The sequence below is a fragment of the Phalacrocorax aristotelis genome, chromosome 2 (genome assembly GCF_949628215.1).
Source record: "Phalacrocorax aristotelis chromosome 2, bGulAri2.1, whole genome shotgun sequence".
Classification (NCBI taxonomy): domain Eukaryota; kingdom Metazoa; phylum Chordata; class Aves; order Suliformes; family Phalacrocoracidae; genus Phalacrocorax; species Phalacrocorax aristotelis.
Genome location: NC_134277.1, coordinates 86,357,949 through 86,375,361, shown reverse-complemented (window position 1 = coordinate 86,375,361; position 17,413 = coordinate 86,357,949). Strand labels below are relative to the sequence as shown.

The window sequence follows — 17,413 nt, the reverse complement described above, 5'->3', positions numbered from 1 at the left end:
TGGGCGGTGGGAACCTTGCTGTCATGATTACGGCGCGCTGCTTGCCTGCAAACGGCAACGGGATGTGCTCTGGAGGCAGCCCCTGGACAGACACAGAAAAGGAAAAGTAGACAGGACAGAGGGGAAGCAGATATCTGAAGGTTACAGACTACTCCAGAGAAAAAACAGAGCAGCAAATGGGTGGCAGGATAACAAGGAGGATGCAAGGAGGAGGGTCAGGAGCTGTCCAGGGGCACAAACCACAGCAGCGTGCTGGAGGCCCCAACCCAGGCCTGAAACCAAGAAATCCCCAGTTTTAAGTAACAAGGTATAAACAAAGAGCCAAAAAAGGTGAGACTGATGACTTCCAATCCTTTTGGGTTTGGTGTGGGAGGCTGCAGACACCAGACTGTTGGTTACGGTGCTGCACCAGTGCGCTGCCATGCAGGGATTCAGTGGAAGGGAAAATAAAAAGGATTGAATTGTGAGCAGATCCTTATTTTTATATCCTGTTTCTCTCTTTCTCAATGGGGTGTTTTCTTTCTTTCACAAAGGAGTCACAAAACAAAGGGATATACACAGAAGATTTGAGGTTATAGAATCTTATCTGGCCAAAACAGAAAGAAGAAAAGTGTAGAGGCATTTGATGCTAAATGTCATGAGACTATAGAGGCGCTATTCTTTACGGAGAGCAAATGAGAGATCCTCATGCTTGCAGCTGCCTTTGAAACCAACTCCCAGAAGTTGCAATAATAACCTCTTGCAAAACAGCTACTAATCCTTTTTTGTAACCGTTCCAAGCTGTCTGTGCATCCCTCATCCCTACACCATGTCAACAGCAAAGTGAAACCGCTTAGGGTCCCTAATGCTATATGCATGTTAAGAGTAGAAAATAAATAAGTCAAATACCCGTTGCTCTCCCAACCGTAGACATAACCACGTCCCTGTCCGGCCAATTTGCTTATTTCTTGCCACAGCACTCCATACTCAGTGTTCTCAAGAGACAAGGCAAACTCATCTAGAAATCACTGTATTCATATCTAATGGTTTCAGGTGCTGCTACTATTCTTATCTGCTCTTCAAAAAAGGTCAAGGATATTAGTGAGTCACTTTTGTTCCTCCATTTATTTCTACAGTTCAGCACAGGTTGTCCTTTATCACCAGCTGGACAAGTATTGCTTTAACATTCTTCTCAGTGCTGGTCATACAGAACCTGATTGCCTTTTCGTTAAGCTAAATTTACACTGGCATGCCTCCTTTGTCTACTTTAGACTTCCAGTGGGACGAGGGAGGACAAAATATCTAGTTCATTATTCAGCAAGATTTCAGTGTTGAAATTACAGCCCCACAGCTGCTTCGTCTGTAAGCATCTCAGCCTCTCCAGTGCGGTGAAAAGCTTTCCTGACCTGAGACAGGCATTTGCTGGATGTTGGGACTTCTGGGATGAGCTGGTACTTCCAAAGCCAAAATTGTCAGGCTTTTTCCTTGCAGGCGGCTTCCCCCTTGATCTAAACCTCTCTCTCTTACTACCCATTTCCCCTTTCAAATCAGTAGATACACACAGAATAACAACAGGCTCCACATCTGCAGATTACTGCAAGCACGACCAAACCCCTGGAGCTCAAGTCACAAATATGCAACTTAACATGAGGTTTCCTTGACGAAGTCCCGAGGCAATGATTGTGCCTTTGCTAGCTATTTTCTCCTTAGTGATGCAACCACCCACAATGCGGTAGGAGCTTGCAGCTGACAAAAAAGGCATGCCGTGATTTGGAAAAGCTAGCCCACAACTATACAAGCCTTTTCCAGACAGCGATACAAAGCTCACCAACAGGTCAAGCCTACAATAAGAAAATGTCAAGCAGGCTACCTGCTGTGATTTCTCATAAATTTATTAAAGAGAGAAACATTGGCCTCTGCACAGTATTAGCAGAAAAAACCCACAGTACTTATATATTAGATCCAGAAGGCATTGCTGAAGAAAGCTCTTCTCAAGACTATTACAATGCTGGAGCATGTCCTAACCAGTAGACCGTTGACTGCATCTCAGAAAGCTCATATAAGAACAAGACGGTGAATGCTGAAAGGTCGTCATGCTTTCATGCTTTGAAATAGAAAGCTCTGAAGCAAAATGACTGCCCACAAGTATATAAAGACCAGTGGTGCAGTAATCAGGAGTGCCCTCAAGGTCGTATTTTGAAAAGATGAGATCCATGTACAAAAATCATTGATTCAAAAATAAATTAGCATTTGCACATGCAACCACCATAACAGCATGTCACCAGAGACAGCTCAAACTATAAGGGACACATCAGGTGCATGTGCAATTACTTAAGTAGTCCCAGGCACAGCTCTTGTCCTTATTTCCTTAACCGTTTTGCCTTGTGTATACGCCAGTAAGTAATCAAGACAGTACTTTAGCACTACTCAGTGTATAATTCTCCTACAAAGGCAGACTCCTGCTCACAACACACTATGTACATGTGCTTGTGTATCTGTGCACCTTTTGTATTAGAGAAGTACTTGAAAATTGTATTTACCTGTGGCAAACAGAAAGCTTTCTGTGGATGACTATCTTCGGCGTCTTAAGGATCTGAAAAATGTTTTGCAGTTTAGACTTCCTTTCCCTTTTAAAGCCAATGCTTAAGATTGCAAAATCGTTATGCCCCCATATAAACACAGGGGAAGCTGACAATGCTGTCATACTAAATTTGGAGCCCCACATTACCAGTTGTTTTGTGCTACTGAAGTGCAGACAAAAATGACCAGAGATGTCCCTCTGACTGTACAAAACCAAGGACAACTGGGGTTATTTTGATGGGCTTCAAAAAACTATGAGCAAGAGAGGGCAAAAATTAAAATGTAATTGAGAGGATGATACAGATACTCAGATTGGAAGATTTATTCTCCATTGCCTGAGAGGCAGCCCATAGGCTGTGCAAATGGGGGAAACCAGCTGCCCTTCCAAGCACGTCGCCTGGCACGTTCACTGGGGGTTGCAAATAATCCTAGTGTTCAAAGTCATCTCCAAAATGCTACAGCTGGGGAGGAAGTGAGATGAACTGATGGAGTAAGTTACAAAAACTAGTAACAGGACAAGGGTGAAATGGACAGGCATCCTGGTAGCAATCAGGGTGAGGAGCTGCTCTGCAGGCTCCTGCCTGGTGGCAAAGATACATGGATGTCTGCATAACTAAACCCCTCCAGCACCCACGGGATAACCAAGCAAAACAAAGGATCTGCAGAACAGAACTGTAAAGACAGTAAGGGTGCACGGCTGGGTGTGCACTTTATGGCACTGCAGGACCTGAAATGCTCCCTGAGCTTGCCAGGTCTTGTCTCACAGCAGCTATGCCTTTAAGCCTTTTAAAAAACTCAGCAAGCCTCCAGTTTAAAAGCAGAGTTAAGATCCCCCTTACTTCCATGCGGAGGACATCTCAACACTCCACTTCTCTCATACTGGAAAGGTCCTCATATTTCGATAAGCTCATATCATTTGGGCTTTTCCTGCTCAGCTCTGCTGGGGAGACCACAGCCTACGCTTCTAAAATGAACAAGACAGGTTTCACAGTCAATACTTTTATTAGCTAGGTAACTCTGGTTTCTCTTCCTAGCAAGTGCTCTCTGTACACTGAACCTGGTAGGTGTCATGTGGAAAACAGATGGCTATAAGACAACTGTTTAATACTAGCAATTCTGCACCTCTTGCGTTTTTTTATATTTTACATTAGTTCATACAATTTAATTGGAAGAGGCCATGCTAACGGCCCATAACTATATTACCCTTCGAGACTGCACTGTTTTTGAGGAGTACAGAGTTCCCAAGCTGCTTGTCTACCTCACCAGAAGATATGGACTTCAGGTCTGACCCACCACGTACAGCACCCTACACTGATCACAACACTGTCTGCTTTTGGTGACTCACTGAATTTGAGCCTACGAAAAGTGCTACCACCACCTAACGCCATCCAAAGCACAGCACTCTTCATGCCAACACATTTTAGAAGGAAGTAATGTGTGAGAGGGAACAATTCCTGCTTTTTACTTGGAAAATCATCCGAAAACCTTTCCAGTATAAATTGTGTTTAACCACCCCAATCTCTCTCATTGCTCCTGGCCACGTTCTCCTCCACGGCAGTGATCTAGCTAACATTGTTTCCTCTCCTTCACAACAACACTCCAGTTCATATAGCTGCAGACAGTTATCAAATTCCGTTTTTTGCTCAAGGTATAAATGCTTCATTTCTATAATCTTTCCTCTTACGTAACTGACTTTTTTTCCCCTCTCACCAGAACCGAAAATGTGGAGTGTCTTCCTGGCCAGTAATGCTGCTATTTGTTTTGTTCTCAAATGGGCTAAACGCTTTTTAACTGGTAAGACGCTGACAGAGGAAGTGGTAACGAAGGACTTGTGCAAGAGCGTGTCTTTCATCTGCAGGATGGCAGATTTGAGATCAAAGGCTGCCAAGTTCTTGGAGCACCGTTGATATGCTGCAGCGAGGAAGGTCTTCGCAGCGAGGAGGGAGCTGGTGGAGGTGGATCGCAGCTGGCCACGGCTGCAGGAGCAGCAGCTGCTGCTCACTGACAGAGAGGTTATACGAGTAAGATATAGGTCACCGATATGCAGCAGAATGAGAGAGGGGTAACACAGTGTGAGCAGGAAGCGCAGAGGGAAAAGGGTCTAATAATATCTATATATAAATCCTGCACTTTTAGGGAAGTAAATGTCAAATACCGTCATTAAAAAAAAACACAGCAAGAACAGTGGGTGCAGTGTGGTTGCACCCCTTATACCTACACACATTGGCCATCTGGCTCAATGAAGGAAAACACCAGTCCCAGCTGGCACGTGTCAACACTTTCTTCGGCCAGAGTAGGTCAAAGCCATGCAGCCAAAATGATCTAAAGCCAGCGCACAAAAGCTCAGGTATGGCCTGCATCTGACTTCATTCACTAATTTAAGGACAAAGCAGAGGTAAGAAGCCAAGAAGACAGACCGTCTGCTTGCCAGAAGTCTTTCATACGTATTTGTCAGCAAACGTACTAGCATGTGCTTTGGTACGGTGAGCTTTCAGCCCCACAGAACCCTGTACCTTAGGGAATATTTACAGGGAGTTGGAGAGAGGGAACAAACAATAAATGTAAACACAGATACGCTCTTCAGCTTGTATGGATGTCAATTTTTTCTGCATTTCCCCAAGAAAATTTTCCGGGCTCTGAAAATTGAAAAAGATTGGAAACAATCGCCTTAGCGATCCAACAGCGATGCAAAAAAGCTATGGGAAGCAAATCATTTGAAAGTAAGTTGCATCTTGCAGTTTATTCACTTCCCATGCTAAAAGCTGAACTCTTGCTGGACCACTACATCAGTAAAGCAAACCGAGCATGGTGGGCAACAATGACTACCCTTTCTTCGACAGTAACTCTCCTGCCACATCAGAAACAGTGAATTTTTTGCATCATCTTGGGGAAAATAATTAAATTGGCACTTGAGATTTCATGTCATTTCAGCACTTATTTTTTAACAAACTGCTCTTAACTCACCAGTACTTTTCCTTTGTCCTTTTCTAGAATGCTCTTGAAAAGAGTATGGAAGTCATGAAGGCACTTTATTCTGCACTACATCAGAAAGGAACTATTCAAGAAAAACTGCACATGCAGACAAACTCTAAAGCAGGGTAGCAAAGTTCTGCAGAAAATCTGAAAGAGAAGCAATAATTCCACAGAGGAAAGAGAAGTTGGAGAACTGCAGAGCTTTGCAGTTTCAGACACTGAAGTTCATGGGTCATTTAGGCCTCTTGTTCTTACAGTGGTTCTTTTTTAATTCTCTGGCTAATGGTTATCTGAAAAGGCAGCGGCAGTGTCTAAAACCATAGCTACAGCAATATCATGTCAGTAGAAAATCAAGCAAGCAGAAGGAAGCATAATCTGGTGATGTAATTGCATGCTAACACTCCCGTTTCCCTCTCCCCCAAAATCCACAGGTTTCCAAGTACAAATAGGATGAGGTACCAACAGCTAGTTACAAGCTACAATAGCTTGTTAAAATCTAAGGTCATTACAAATTCTCCGTAATTTTTTTTTAAAGAAACACATGTTCTGATATGCCATTTAAACTGGAAGTGAGCTCAGCAGTAATCTATATGTTATTTAAAAACATTGCAGATTTCTGAGAGTAGCTACAAAGCAAAATCTGTTTGGAATTGCTCAGTTTTATGCACGGAGGTTTCTGCATGAGCTGGCAGATATATTTAAATTTTCTATTTATACAGCAACTTACATCCATGTTTTACAAACATGAAGGAATAAACTTTGTAACTGCCTTGTGAAACAAATCACTATTTTAGAACTGACAAAATCCACACAACGAGAGAGATAAATGTCTTGTCTAGGATCAAGATAGGAAGTCAATTAATAGCTAGAATCTTGATATAAAAAGACACTTATCTTCAAACAGTCATTAGGATCGGTCATGTCATATAAGCCTTTGTATACAACCAAGTTCTCCATGCAGCACCAAAATAAGTGAGGATTAACAAGAAATCAGTTCAGACCAAATCAAATACAAAGAGAAATCAGGTTTCCTGGTTTCATGAAAATGCAACCAACAGAAGGAAAACCCCTGAAACAAACCAAATGGTCAGTTCAGCTCAGACCCCAAAGTTTTACTCTGCAAGTTTCTCTCCAGGACACAGAATACAGTGGTTCAAACCCCTTTCAAAATTCCAGGTTTGAACCCATGTTTTAAAATTAATCTAGGGGTATTTTCATCTGTCCTTCCTGATGCTGTCTTAGTCTACTAGATTTCCACCGGCACAGGGAGAAGAACCCCGTACCATTGTGTCCGAAATAAGTACCATAAGTACTTGGCTACCACGTGACCCTTTTGCAGTGAATATCCAGTGATGTTATGACTGGAGTACCTCCAGAGAGAGCCCTCCACCATAGACATAGGGACTCAGGACTGCTCAGCAAAGTGGTAAATAAAACCTGGTCTCCCACCATATCGGTTACTCTTCTGGTAGGGAGAATTGCTTCTACCCCAGAGGCGGAAAAGTTCTTTTTTCTAACAATCTGCTGGACAAATATCACCTGAACTCACAGTTCTGAGATGAATTAAACCACTTCATAAAAAAAACAGGTGGCTGATCGGTGCTGCGTGGGGTTGCTTCTCCCTCCCTCCTTCCACCCCTTCCTGGAAATAGGCTATCCCTGCAGTTATATAGCTAGCCAACTACTTCAGACATGCTTAATGGGTACCATCAAGTACAAAACCTGCCAGTTCTTAACAGTGAAGTGTAAGAAAGTCCAGAGAAGTCCGTACAACCGTGCTGACACAGCCATGGGGGGTAGGAGGCAATGGGAGTGGGAAGCAGGGAACTGGAGGAGTTTGTGAAGGAAGGAGAGGGTTGGATGAGAACAGTGGAGGTACTGACAAACTAGGCATAGCACAGATCCTAGCTGTAGATGATATATTTTACATTATGGCAACATGGAGCACTGCCGGGGATGGACTCCTAATTTCATAGGTTCATTCTCATAATTTCTAGCATCATCTGAAATCTTCAGTAGTGATAGCCCCACAGCTCTTCATAACCTGTTTATTTTGTACCTTATGTGCTATAAAATGCAAAAATATATTGGTTTAGCTGCTGGGGGTATGTGTCTTTGTTACCTTTAAGAACATTAACACAGTGCTGAGACTTGGCTTTTATCTGCAAATGTTTTATGAGATCTTTGACTGCTTCCCAGATCTCAGCATGCATTACTAGCTGTGAAACTCCAGCAAATGCTCTGCATGCCTGGTGAATGTAATGCCTGGTATCTAATGCCCACTGCAACTAACGTAGACATATAAGCCTAACTGATAACTTCTGCAGTCTCAAGAATTGTCTGTGTAGTCCTTAGCACTGGCTTGAAACGCCCCAGTGCTTGGCAGGCGACTATGCAGGAGTTAAGGCTCAGGCTGTCATGCAAAAGGAAGTAAAGCTGCATTCCTCAGAAGAAGGAGGTCTCTAGAGTCAGTACTGAGGTACAAATCCTGAAAACTACTACTTTGGGTGTATACAGTTCGGTTTTCAATCCTTCGTATTAGGTCTCATTTGGATTTTCGCACTCCGAACAGGGAAGTTAGATGTATTTCACTGATATTGCCTAGCCGCTTCCCTGACTATTTGGTTTGTGAATCCTGCAGGAGAAATTAATTCCTTCAAAATATTACCACTGAAACTCAAAAAACCCCAAAATCCGTTGATAGCATACTCTGTAGATGTTTGCTTCTTTAACACAATTTCAACTAAATTTAATTTAAAATGCTGTATAGTTCACATTACTTGAAAACAAATAGGGCACTTCCATCAGTGTACCTAATAATGAGGTTGTGTAATAACATACAGTCATGGTCTGCACTAATTATAAGGCCTTGCTAGTTTTCTTGTATATATGGTACAAAAGTCCTACATGATTTAAACAAATCCCTGACCTCTCACAAAAGCAATAACAGGAGTACTTTGCACTCGTACAAGTACCTTTCATCTCGGAGTGCTTCTGACACATGAATTTTCATTATATCCCTGTGACACACAGGTAGGCGTCTAGGCACACTTCAAAGGCAAGGGAACTGTGCCACGGAAAGGTTACGCAACTTGGCCCAAATCCCCAGGGAACAGCTGGGAATATGAACTCTCCGATTGCTTGTTCTGAACGTCCAGACAATAACACTTACCCCAAAAATCAGCTTCATAAAGCATTAATCAAAATGTTTAACCCCCTACTAAGTCTGCAAATGGCATGGACAGACGATAAGCTCACTAATTCTTTTTGAAACGTTATTCATGACTTGTTCTCCTTTTCTGGCAATGCTTTTTTTTTTTTAAAGAAAGGAAAGAAAAAAAACCTAACCAAAACCAAAATTCAAATACAGGAAGAAACCAGTTTGTTTTTCAAGCAATTATTGCAAAATAATTTGGAATCCAAAACATTTAGCACTTGCTTTACGGCTCGCCTGTTTGACCCCAACCACTACACTGTGCGCAATGTATGGCAATACCTCTGCAGGGCCGGAGCACCCGAGTGACCCCAGGAGAAATGGGCAGCAGGGCTCTGCCTCCTCTGTTTTAGTTTCCAGGGACCTGCAAGCCACTGAACAACATTATGCCTGCACACCTAGCAGTTATGTCGGCAAATAAAACTGCCCAACCAACAACCAGTGACAGCAATTGAAACTAATGATTCAGGGGCTGGCCACATGATAGCTAGAAAGGGGAGAAAAAAAACCACCCTAGTCCTCCCTTTGATAATTAAGGGACTACAGTGGACAGGCCCTGAGTTCAAACTGTTGCTCTCTCCCTGGCCCTTGCCACCCAGCAGAGAGAGTTACCAGCCACATTTGCAAGTTGTATTTAACGCTGCCTGGAGCTGATTCGGCACTTCTGAGAGAGTTAGTGAACTAATGCACACCTCAGTCTTCCCCCCCTTTATAATAATGCTAATGCAAAGATGCCCGTACATTACCAGTCAGGCCACCACAATACATGTGGAGCAGCTCTGAAACTTGTGTTAAATGGAAAATTGATGTGGGTAGCGACGGATTTCTGAGCGCACGGGGTAACAGTGGTATTATTTGCTGGGTGAGCTGTTTGAGGCTGTGTTGTGCTCCATCACACAGGAGCAGCTTATTTATTTATTTCCAAGCACCTACATCCAGCAACATTTTTTCACAGGAGCCAGGGTTTTTACTGCAAACGCTGCTCTCCAACAGCTGAGTTCTAAATAAAACACTCATTATTGTGAATCTCAGGATACGATGCTGAGGGTTGAATGTTCTCACCAGCAGACTGAAAGGGAGGATCTCTATTCTGGTGGTAAGTGTTAAGCTCTTGGGATGAAAATGCTCCGTTGCATATATTCGTGTGTGCGTGCATATACCTAGAGAAAACAAATGCCCACGCGCACACACACACTCTCACACATATTTGTGTGGGGAAGGAACATTCAGCCAAAATATTTGGGACTATTTTCCTGAAGGCCTTACTCTAAGAAGAAAGGTATGTAGTATTTTATTTCATAAAAGCTATGTGGTACTGTAAATAAATTGTAAGGGAAATTGGTTTTTCCAATTCCTGCACAAGGTTGCAGAAGGAAATAACTGAAGTAGGTTAGAAATGGTTTATGTCTCTAAACTTCTGCTAATTTACCCGGTCATGCATCAGGACTATCTTTTTTAGTAGGGGGAAAAAAACAATCAGATATTTGTCTAAGAAGATTTTATGAGGTGAACAGATGAGGTTAGCTCACTAGACTGGAGTAACTCTGTAATATAGCCTTGTCCTAAAGCGTTATTAGATTAGGGTCCAAAGGTCAACATGGGGCTCTTGATGGGCTGTAGTGGTTCTGGAGGTGACTGCAGCAGATGAGCTGGTTAGCTCTTGTGAGCATTGCTCCAGCATTTTTGACATCCTACAAACCAAACAGACTTGCCATAGAAAACATCTCATATGGGGCAAGGGTGACAGTCATAACCTATGTTCTGCAAATATCCTCTAGCCTTACTGTACATTTCCCTTAAAGTAGCAAGAAATATACAGACAGCCACACACCGAGGATCTGGCAATTTCCCAGTGATGTCTGCTGTTGAATACCAGAAAAGCCTCTCAAGGCAAAAAAAAAAAAAAAAAACAACCCAAAAGTGAGAATCTCTTTGTTTCTCCCTTTTCAACCTCAGGCACTTAATAGTACTAGGTTTTATTTAAGAAGGGCTTTGAACATTCTGCTTCCCAATATCTCCACACTTGAGAGAGCAATGTATGAATGCAGCACATGCAAAGGGTTTATGACTTGTAACATTTCTTAAACACCTCTTCTTCCCTCATCAGGCAAGGTCCATTCTCTCCCTAATTTTTACAGTCACCTCTCACTTCTGACCTATAGTTCTCCTGTCTCTTTCACAGTATTTTCTAGAGCGGGTAACATTACTTCATGCAAATTTTACTTCCCCTATCATTCTTAAAAAACTTTTTTATCTGCAGCATACATTCACAGAAGGAGGTACAGCAGCCTTTTCAGAGCTATCTGTTAGCACACCCATTCTTCTATGTTGTTTCCATTCAGCCCTGTCATTAAAATTATTACAATTTTGGAAAGCGGAGAGGTGACGGGCTCAGCAAGTCAGTATATTTTCAGCCACACAAGTCTAACAGTAATGTCCTACAAGTATAATAAATAACTTCATGTATTGTATACAGGAAAATAAAACCCCTGTCCTTTTGTTTGTATGAGGATCTCTTCAGACCTGGAGTTTCCTGGCCTCAGTTTCCTGATTTCCATGTAGGTAAGTCTCCCACTAGGCTGGTACAAAAAGCACCTTTTGAGCTCCCGCTCCTGAGCTGGGGTTTTCTGCAGGAGTCTCCCTGCTCGCTAGATTTCTCCCTTTTCAATTAAGCACCTCCCCGGGCTGCCATCTGAGACAGAGGATAACCCCAGCTCTCCTGGAGGGCCAATCCTATGACTTGGCTATCAAATAAAACACATTTTCTGAGATATTTTGTCCATAACACTGCCAAAGTTGGTTAGATAAGTGCTTCCATGTATCAGCCACATGTTAATATCCCTGCCGCATCACTGGTACCCAGACAGACAGAAGACCCCTCACTTACAAAATTGTAACCTCTTGCCTGCTTATTTTTAAAATCCTGGTCCCAAGCACACTGAAGTCAAGGGAATGTTCTTTATGGGCTGACATGGATTTTGAATCAAGCTGACCTTGTATGAAGCAAACTGTATACACGCACCTGTCATACTCGGTTTGCTGAGTGAACTGCTTTCAGTTTAACTTAGCTGTATGTTAATAACGTGGCACAGTTATTAGCACTTAAATCACCTCTTCCCTTGTCATTTCTATCTTTCATTTTCCCTTTTTCTCCTTCCTGAGTATGATTTATAGAAGACTGGCTTAGTAGGAAAGTATGTAGTTGTTAGACAAGGATGGAATTGCATTTTTTAGCATCGCGGCTTATTTAAAGGACTAGGAAGCAAAATGCAATTAACACAGCCATGACAAACATATGATTAATGTTAGCTATTTTTTCCCACCAAAATATTTTTCCTTTCACTTTCTTCTTTACAAGTGAGTGAAAGTACCCACTAGTTTTCTGGTATCTTTGCTCAAGGAGCATGGGAGCAAGTGCCTATTCTGCTTAGAAAACAAGAGCTTCTCAGCAAAACCGAGTGACTTAGGACATGGATAAAAGCTATTTGAGATGCAATACTTACTGTGGCTGCCCAGCCTGACACTCGTGAGTAGCTATTAATGTATACTGTCCTACACGACCCACAAAAATGTAATGATAGGCCCTATATAGTGCAGCATGACACAAGACCGGGGCCTCACCTGTCATAAATACCAAAACAAGTGAGAAGAGATTTCCCGGCTCCACAGTGGTGTGGCAAGCAAGCACCCTGCGCACAAAGCTGGGGCAAAGGAGGAGCGGGTACGTCAGGCACAAAACGTGTTTTTTAGTGTAAAGGCAGCAAGCAGGGATCAGGAGGACGAAGCAGCCGGGGCGCCTGTAAGGGAGCCTGATGGCAAGTCGGGGGACACCGGGGCGTCTTCTTAGTGCCCAGGAGAGGGGACAGCCTTAGGTCACCAACACCGCTAGGGAGTTTCAGCTGGGCTGCACCGCACAGCTCCGGTCACGGCCGAAGCGCGGTGGCAGCAGCTCCTCCTGCTGTGTCCCGATCTTCCCAGGCTCCTGCCCTGCGCCCATCACCGCGGACTCCCCCCTCACAGAGCACCGGCGGAGGACGGGGGCGCAGCCGGAGGCTCACCTGCACGGAGCCCCGCCGGGCAGCCGCCCCCTCACCGAGGGGATGCGGCGCGGCTCCCCCGCCGGGCTGCCGCCCTCCTCCCGGGATGCCGCGGCGGGGGCTGCCGGCGGCGGGGTGGGGGGGCGCCGCTGCGGCAGGGCGGCGGGGCGGGGAGCCGCGGCCGGCGGGGGCGGGCGGCGGCAGCCCGGCCTCCCTTCCCCGCTCCTCGCTCCGGCCCGCCGGGTCGCCGGGATGAGCCGCCGCCGCCGCCGCCTCCGGGCGTGCTGGCTCCTCCGCCGAGCTGCGCTGCACTGCGCTAGGGGCTGCTGCACCTGAGCAGCCGTGTCAGCGGGGGGAATAAACCCAAACCAACCCCTGGCAAACGCGTTGTGTAATTTCAGATTATATAATCCTAAAATACAAGCGGGGGGCGGCGGGAGGTGCGTGTGTGGGGGGAAGAAACACAAAACCTAACCCAAACGGCGCCGTCCTTCCCCGCGCATCCAGCGGGGTGCGGAGCAGCCCGTGCTCCCGGGGCACGCACGGCGGCACCGGCCGCCCCAACGCCGCAGGGGCGCCGTCCCCGCCCGCCGCGATGCGCCGGGGGAAGACGGCCCGGCACGGCCCGGCACGGCAGGGCAGGGCAGGGCCCGCCTCTCCTTCCCTTCCCCGCGGCGGCGCCGAGCCCCGCCGCTACGGCCCTGCGGGGAGGGCGAGGGTCGCCCCCGGGGGAGGCGCTGCCTTACCTGCTCCCCGAAGTCGATGGCGATGTTGGTGATGCCGAGAGGGACCAGGAACCGGATCAGGGGCCAGTAGTTAGTGAGCGCTGGAAATTTCACCATAGTCCCAGCTGCGCGGTGACCCCCGGCGCATCTGCCGCGGCAGGAGACGGCGCGGGAGGGCGGCGGAGGGGAAGGATGAAAGGGCAAAGGAGGAGGGTGCGTGCGTGTCCCTGTGCGTGTGTGCGAGCGGGGGGGCGGGAGGGGGGAATAAGGGCGAGGGAGAGGAGCAGCAGAGCCCCCTAAAAATAAAGCAGCCGGGGGAGCGGGCGGGCGGGCGGCCGGTCCCTCCCTGCCCGGCGCGGCGCGGCTCGGCCCCGGCGGTGCTGGCTGGGCGGCGGGGCGCGCTGTGCTGCCGCCTTAGCAGGAGACCCGGGAGATCAAGTCCATCCCCGCCGCCCTCCTCCCACACAACAATGATCCGCCGCCGCCGCCGGAAAAAAAAAGAGGAGGGACACCGCCGCCAGCCACTCGTGCGGGTAGCGCTGCCATCCTCGGGGCGCGGGGGCCAGGGGAAGGGCCGGGCCGGGGCCTCCCCCCCGCCTGACGCTCGCCGGCGGCGGGGCGACGGCTGCGGCGCCGCGCAGGGAAACGCCGCCCTCCTCCCCGCCGCCGCGGGGCCGGCGCAGGCCGCGGGGCCGCCGTGCGGGGCCGGCCACCGCCACCACCGCCGGCGGAGGTCCCTGCACGGCTCGGCGAGGGGCGGCGGTGCGGGGCCAGGCCGCTGGGCGCCGCTCCCCGGCGCGGGCTGCCGGAGCACGTGGGTTTGACACACGCTCGGCACGGCAGAGGGGCCGGAGGCGGCGGCGGCGGCGGCGGCCGGGGGGGAAAGAGCGGCACCGAGCGGCTCCTCCTGAGGCCGGGGCGGCGGGGCCGAGCGAGGGGCAGCGGCCGGGCCGAGGGGCAGCGGCCGGGCCGGGCGCCTCTCCGAACCCCCCGCCCCGCTGGGTGCCGCTGGGGCGCAGTGGGGGTCCCGTGTCCCCTGTCCCGTCCCGTGTCACACACCCCCCCCCCCCCGTCTGTGTAGGTTTGTGGTGTCACCATCACCTCGCCACCTGCAAGGAGGGTTGGCAGATATTTCGGGAAGGTGGAAGCCCTGTGAGGAGTCGGATGTCTCTGTCCGATCCTCAGAGGAGCAGTGGGCGGCGGAGGAGCAGTGCAGAGCCTTCATCACCCGGAGTGTCCTATGCTAAAACGTTCCTGTAACCAAGAGCCATTCCACATATTTTGGGAGAGTCGACAGGAGGTGAGCTCTGAGGATCCTTGCCAGGCAGATGGAAGGCTGTGGGGTGGGTTGGAGTGGGGCGGCCCCTGGTTCCCGGGGTGAGGTGCCAAAGTTGGTCTCCGCTGTCGCCTGAGGGTTTTTTCCCTCCTGCGGCTGGAGTTTGTGGTGTCACCATCACCTTGCCACCTTTGTCACCATCACCTTGCCACCTTTGTCACCATGACCAGCAGCCCTCAGTCTGGCACAGCCTTCCTTGTGAGCACACAGAGGCAAACACCAACGCTTGTGAGAGTGCAAACCTGCCTTCGTCCTGCAGATCACTTAAAATGTCACAGGCGTGGTGGTGTCCTGGGGATGATGGTGTGGAGCAGTGCAAAGCAGGAGAGGACAATAAACTGAGAAGAGGGAAGCAGGAGCTGTTCATGATGGCCTAAGTGTGTCTCAGAATTAACAGCACCAAATCTTCAGCATCCTAAGGAAGATCGATTGGTCTCCGGATGGACCAGTGGTTGGTGCATCGCACAGCTTCCCATCGCCTCCGCGATGGGGAACATTTGGTCTCCGACCAACCAGACTAAGGCTGGGATGAAGTAAACTCTTCTGTAGTTCAGGGGCCTTACGCCCGCTGCCTTGCTTTACTCGTTCGCATGCACCGAGCTGGATTACCTGACAATTTACCCATAGCCTGTGTGTATGCTTATGTGTAAGTTGTAGTAGGTCTGCGTAGTAGGTCCCTTTCTTTCAAGCAAGTCTCCTGACTTTTGAAGACAAGGCTGGAGATATAAAAGCTTTAATTCAGTATTAAATTCTGTCTTCCTGAGACTGTATTTGGTTTCGAATAACTGTATTGCCAGTAACTAATTTCTTCCTGATAGGACTAGATTTTATTGGGAGTGAGGTCATTCCTCCTTGGCATGGGTCTGATAACAATGTAGAGCTGAAATTATGGAAGAATGTTGTTTACAGCTCTGTATTTTTATGTATTTTCTTGGTAAAACGTCCCTATTTTGTTTCAGTTTAGAGGTTGGTTTGTTTTTTTTTTTCAGGGGAAAGAAACCTTTAGTGCTGTTCTTGGGTCAGAGAAAAGTAAAAAGGAGGCCCCGAAGCCCCTTGTAAATGTATGATTTTAACTCGCCGTTTGAAATTTTCAGATGAGCTGATGTTTGAGGACTACCTCCTCTCATTCCTGGCAAAAACAAGCCACCACAAAACTAAAGCTTCCTCAGTCAAAACATTTGGACACTGAGCGTGTGGCTCACCGTGCTAAATCAAAAGCATACAAAATGATTAATTACTTTGTCACAAGATTATGTTCAGTCCTGGAAACACTGAGACACCTGAGTAGCTTAATGGAATATAGGAGGAGCATATCCTTTTGAGGGTTTGTTAGGTGTTCATACCATAGTTGATACTTTTAAACTCCGGCAGATAATGAATCAGACCCCTTACATATGTAATTAATTTCCATCTGATCAGTTGCTTGAGAGCTCTGATTAGCTTCTAATCTACCTGCTGCCCAAAGAAATAGTACGGTATTATTTTAAGTGTAGTTTAAATTTTACTTCATAACGTGTCCTGGAACATCCTGGGAAATTGTTAATCTAACCGATGCTCTCTTGAGTCTCGTATATTAAAATTGTTAAACTTATTTAATAAACCGTTAGGCTGTGTTTGAGGTTTGTCTGTCTGCTTCCCATTCATGTCTTCTTTTTTGGGATGAATGTAGTTCTTGTGTGCTTCTCTTTCAGGCCAGGTCATATTTGCTCCTCGAATTCATTACAGAAACAAAATTGTGTTTGGAACCAAAGAACGAGAATGGTTTCTCACATCTTGAAGTCAGTAGTTTGCTCAGCTGATGAGCTGAGGAAATAGGTCATTTTAGCTGTCTTGGGCAAAAAACAGTGATTAGTAATAATTTCCTTTCTAGCAGATTTTCTGTTACACTACATTTCTTACTCATATGCCAAACACTGTCTGTTTGTTTAATGGAAGTAAAAAGACACAGAGAGGACAGCAGGAAATAATTAGACATAATCTCTCTGCTTTTGATAGAAAAAATTATGTGGTCCAGGAGTGCCTTGGATGGAGGCATCTCACCGGAGATGGAAGTCCATGTGGGTCACGTACGGTGCTGTAATGTGTTCCTCTGCAGAATATTACAGTATAAATGATGAAACGTATCAGAAAACTCCCTTGTGCCTGGTAGCAAAATGTGCTTGTAATTGCTGCTTAAGCAACAGGGCCAAAGTCTGAAGGTGTCCCCAGTAGCAGATCGTATCAGGGCAGTGCACTTTAGCTTTACTCATGCAGTCAGCAATCTAACATGCAGATCAGCACCTGAGCTTTAACATGTGCTAGAGCCCCAGTCCTTTCCTGAACTTAAAGCAGGCCCCTCACCACAACTACACGATGGGAATCATGAGAGGACCCTGCTGTGGTATTGTTTTGCTTCAGAGAGATAACCTCTATTTCCTTGTTGAGGCTACTGCTAATTACCTACTAAAGAAAATGGGTCTTGTTTTGGTTTTTTTTTAAATCACTGTGCTTCGTTTTTCCATTCCCAGCTGGCTCTTTAGCTGTCACCCCTGCTTTTGTGAGCTACTGGCTGTCTTCCAAACCTTATCTT

The 17,413-nt window shown here is 46.9% G+C and overlaps 1 protein-coding gene across 1 annotated transcript in view; it reads right to left on the bottom strand.

Moving 5' to 3' along the window:
* The window catches only part of ANKH (ANKH inorganic pyrophosphate transport regulator), a 103,468-nt gene extending 89,550 nt beyond the window's left edge, over positions 1-13,918 (bottom strand). The window contains exon 1 of the mRNA XM_075084256.1: positions 13,530-13,918. Within this exon, the coding sequence (XP_074940357.1) occupies positions 13,530-13,625 (96 nt within the window). The 5' untranslated portion in view covers positions 13,626-13,918. The remainder of the gene's footprint in view (positions 1-13,529) is intronic.
* Positions 13,919-17,413: the final 3,495 nt, after the last annotated feature.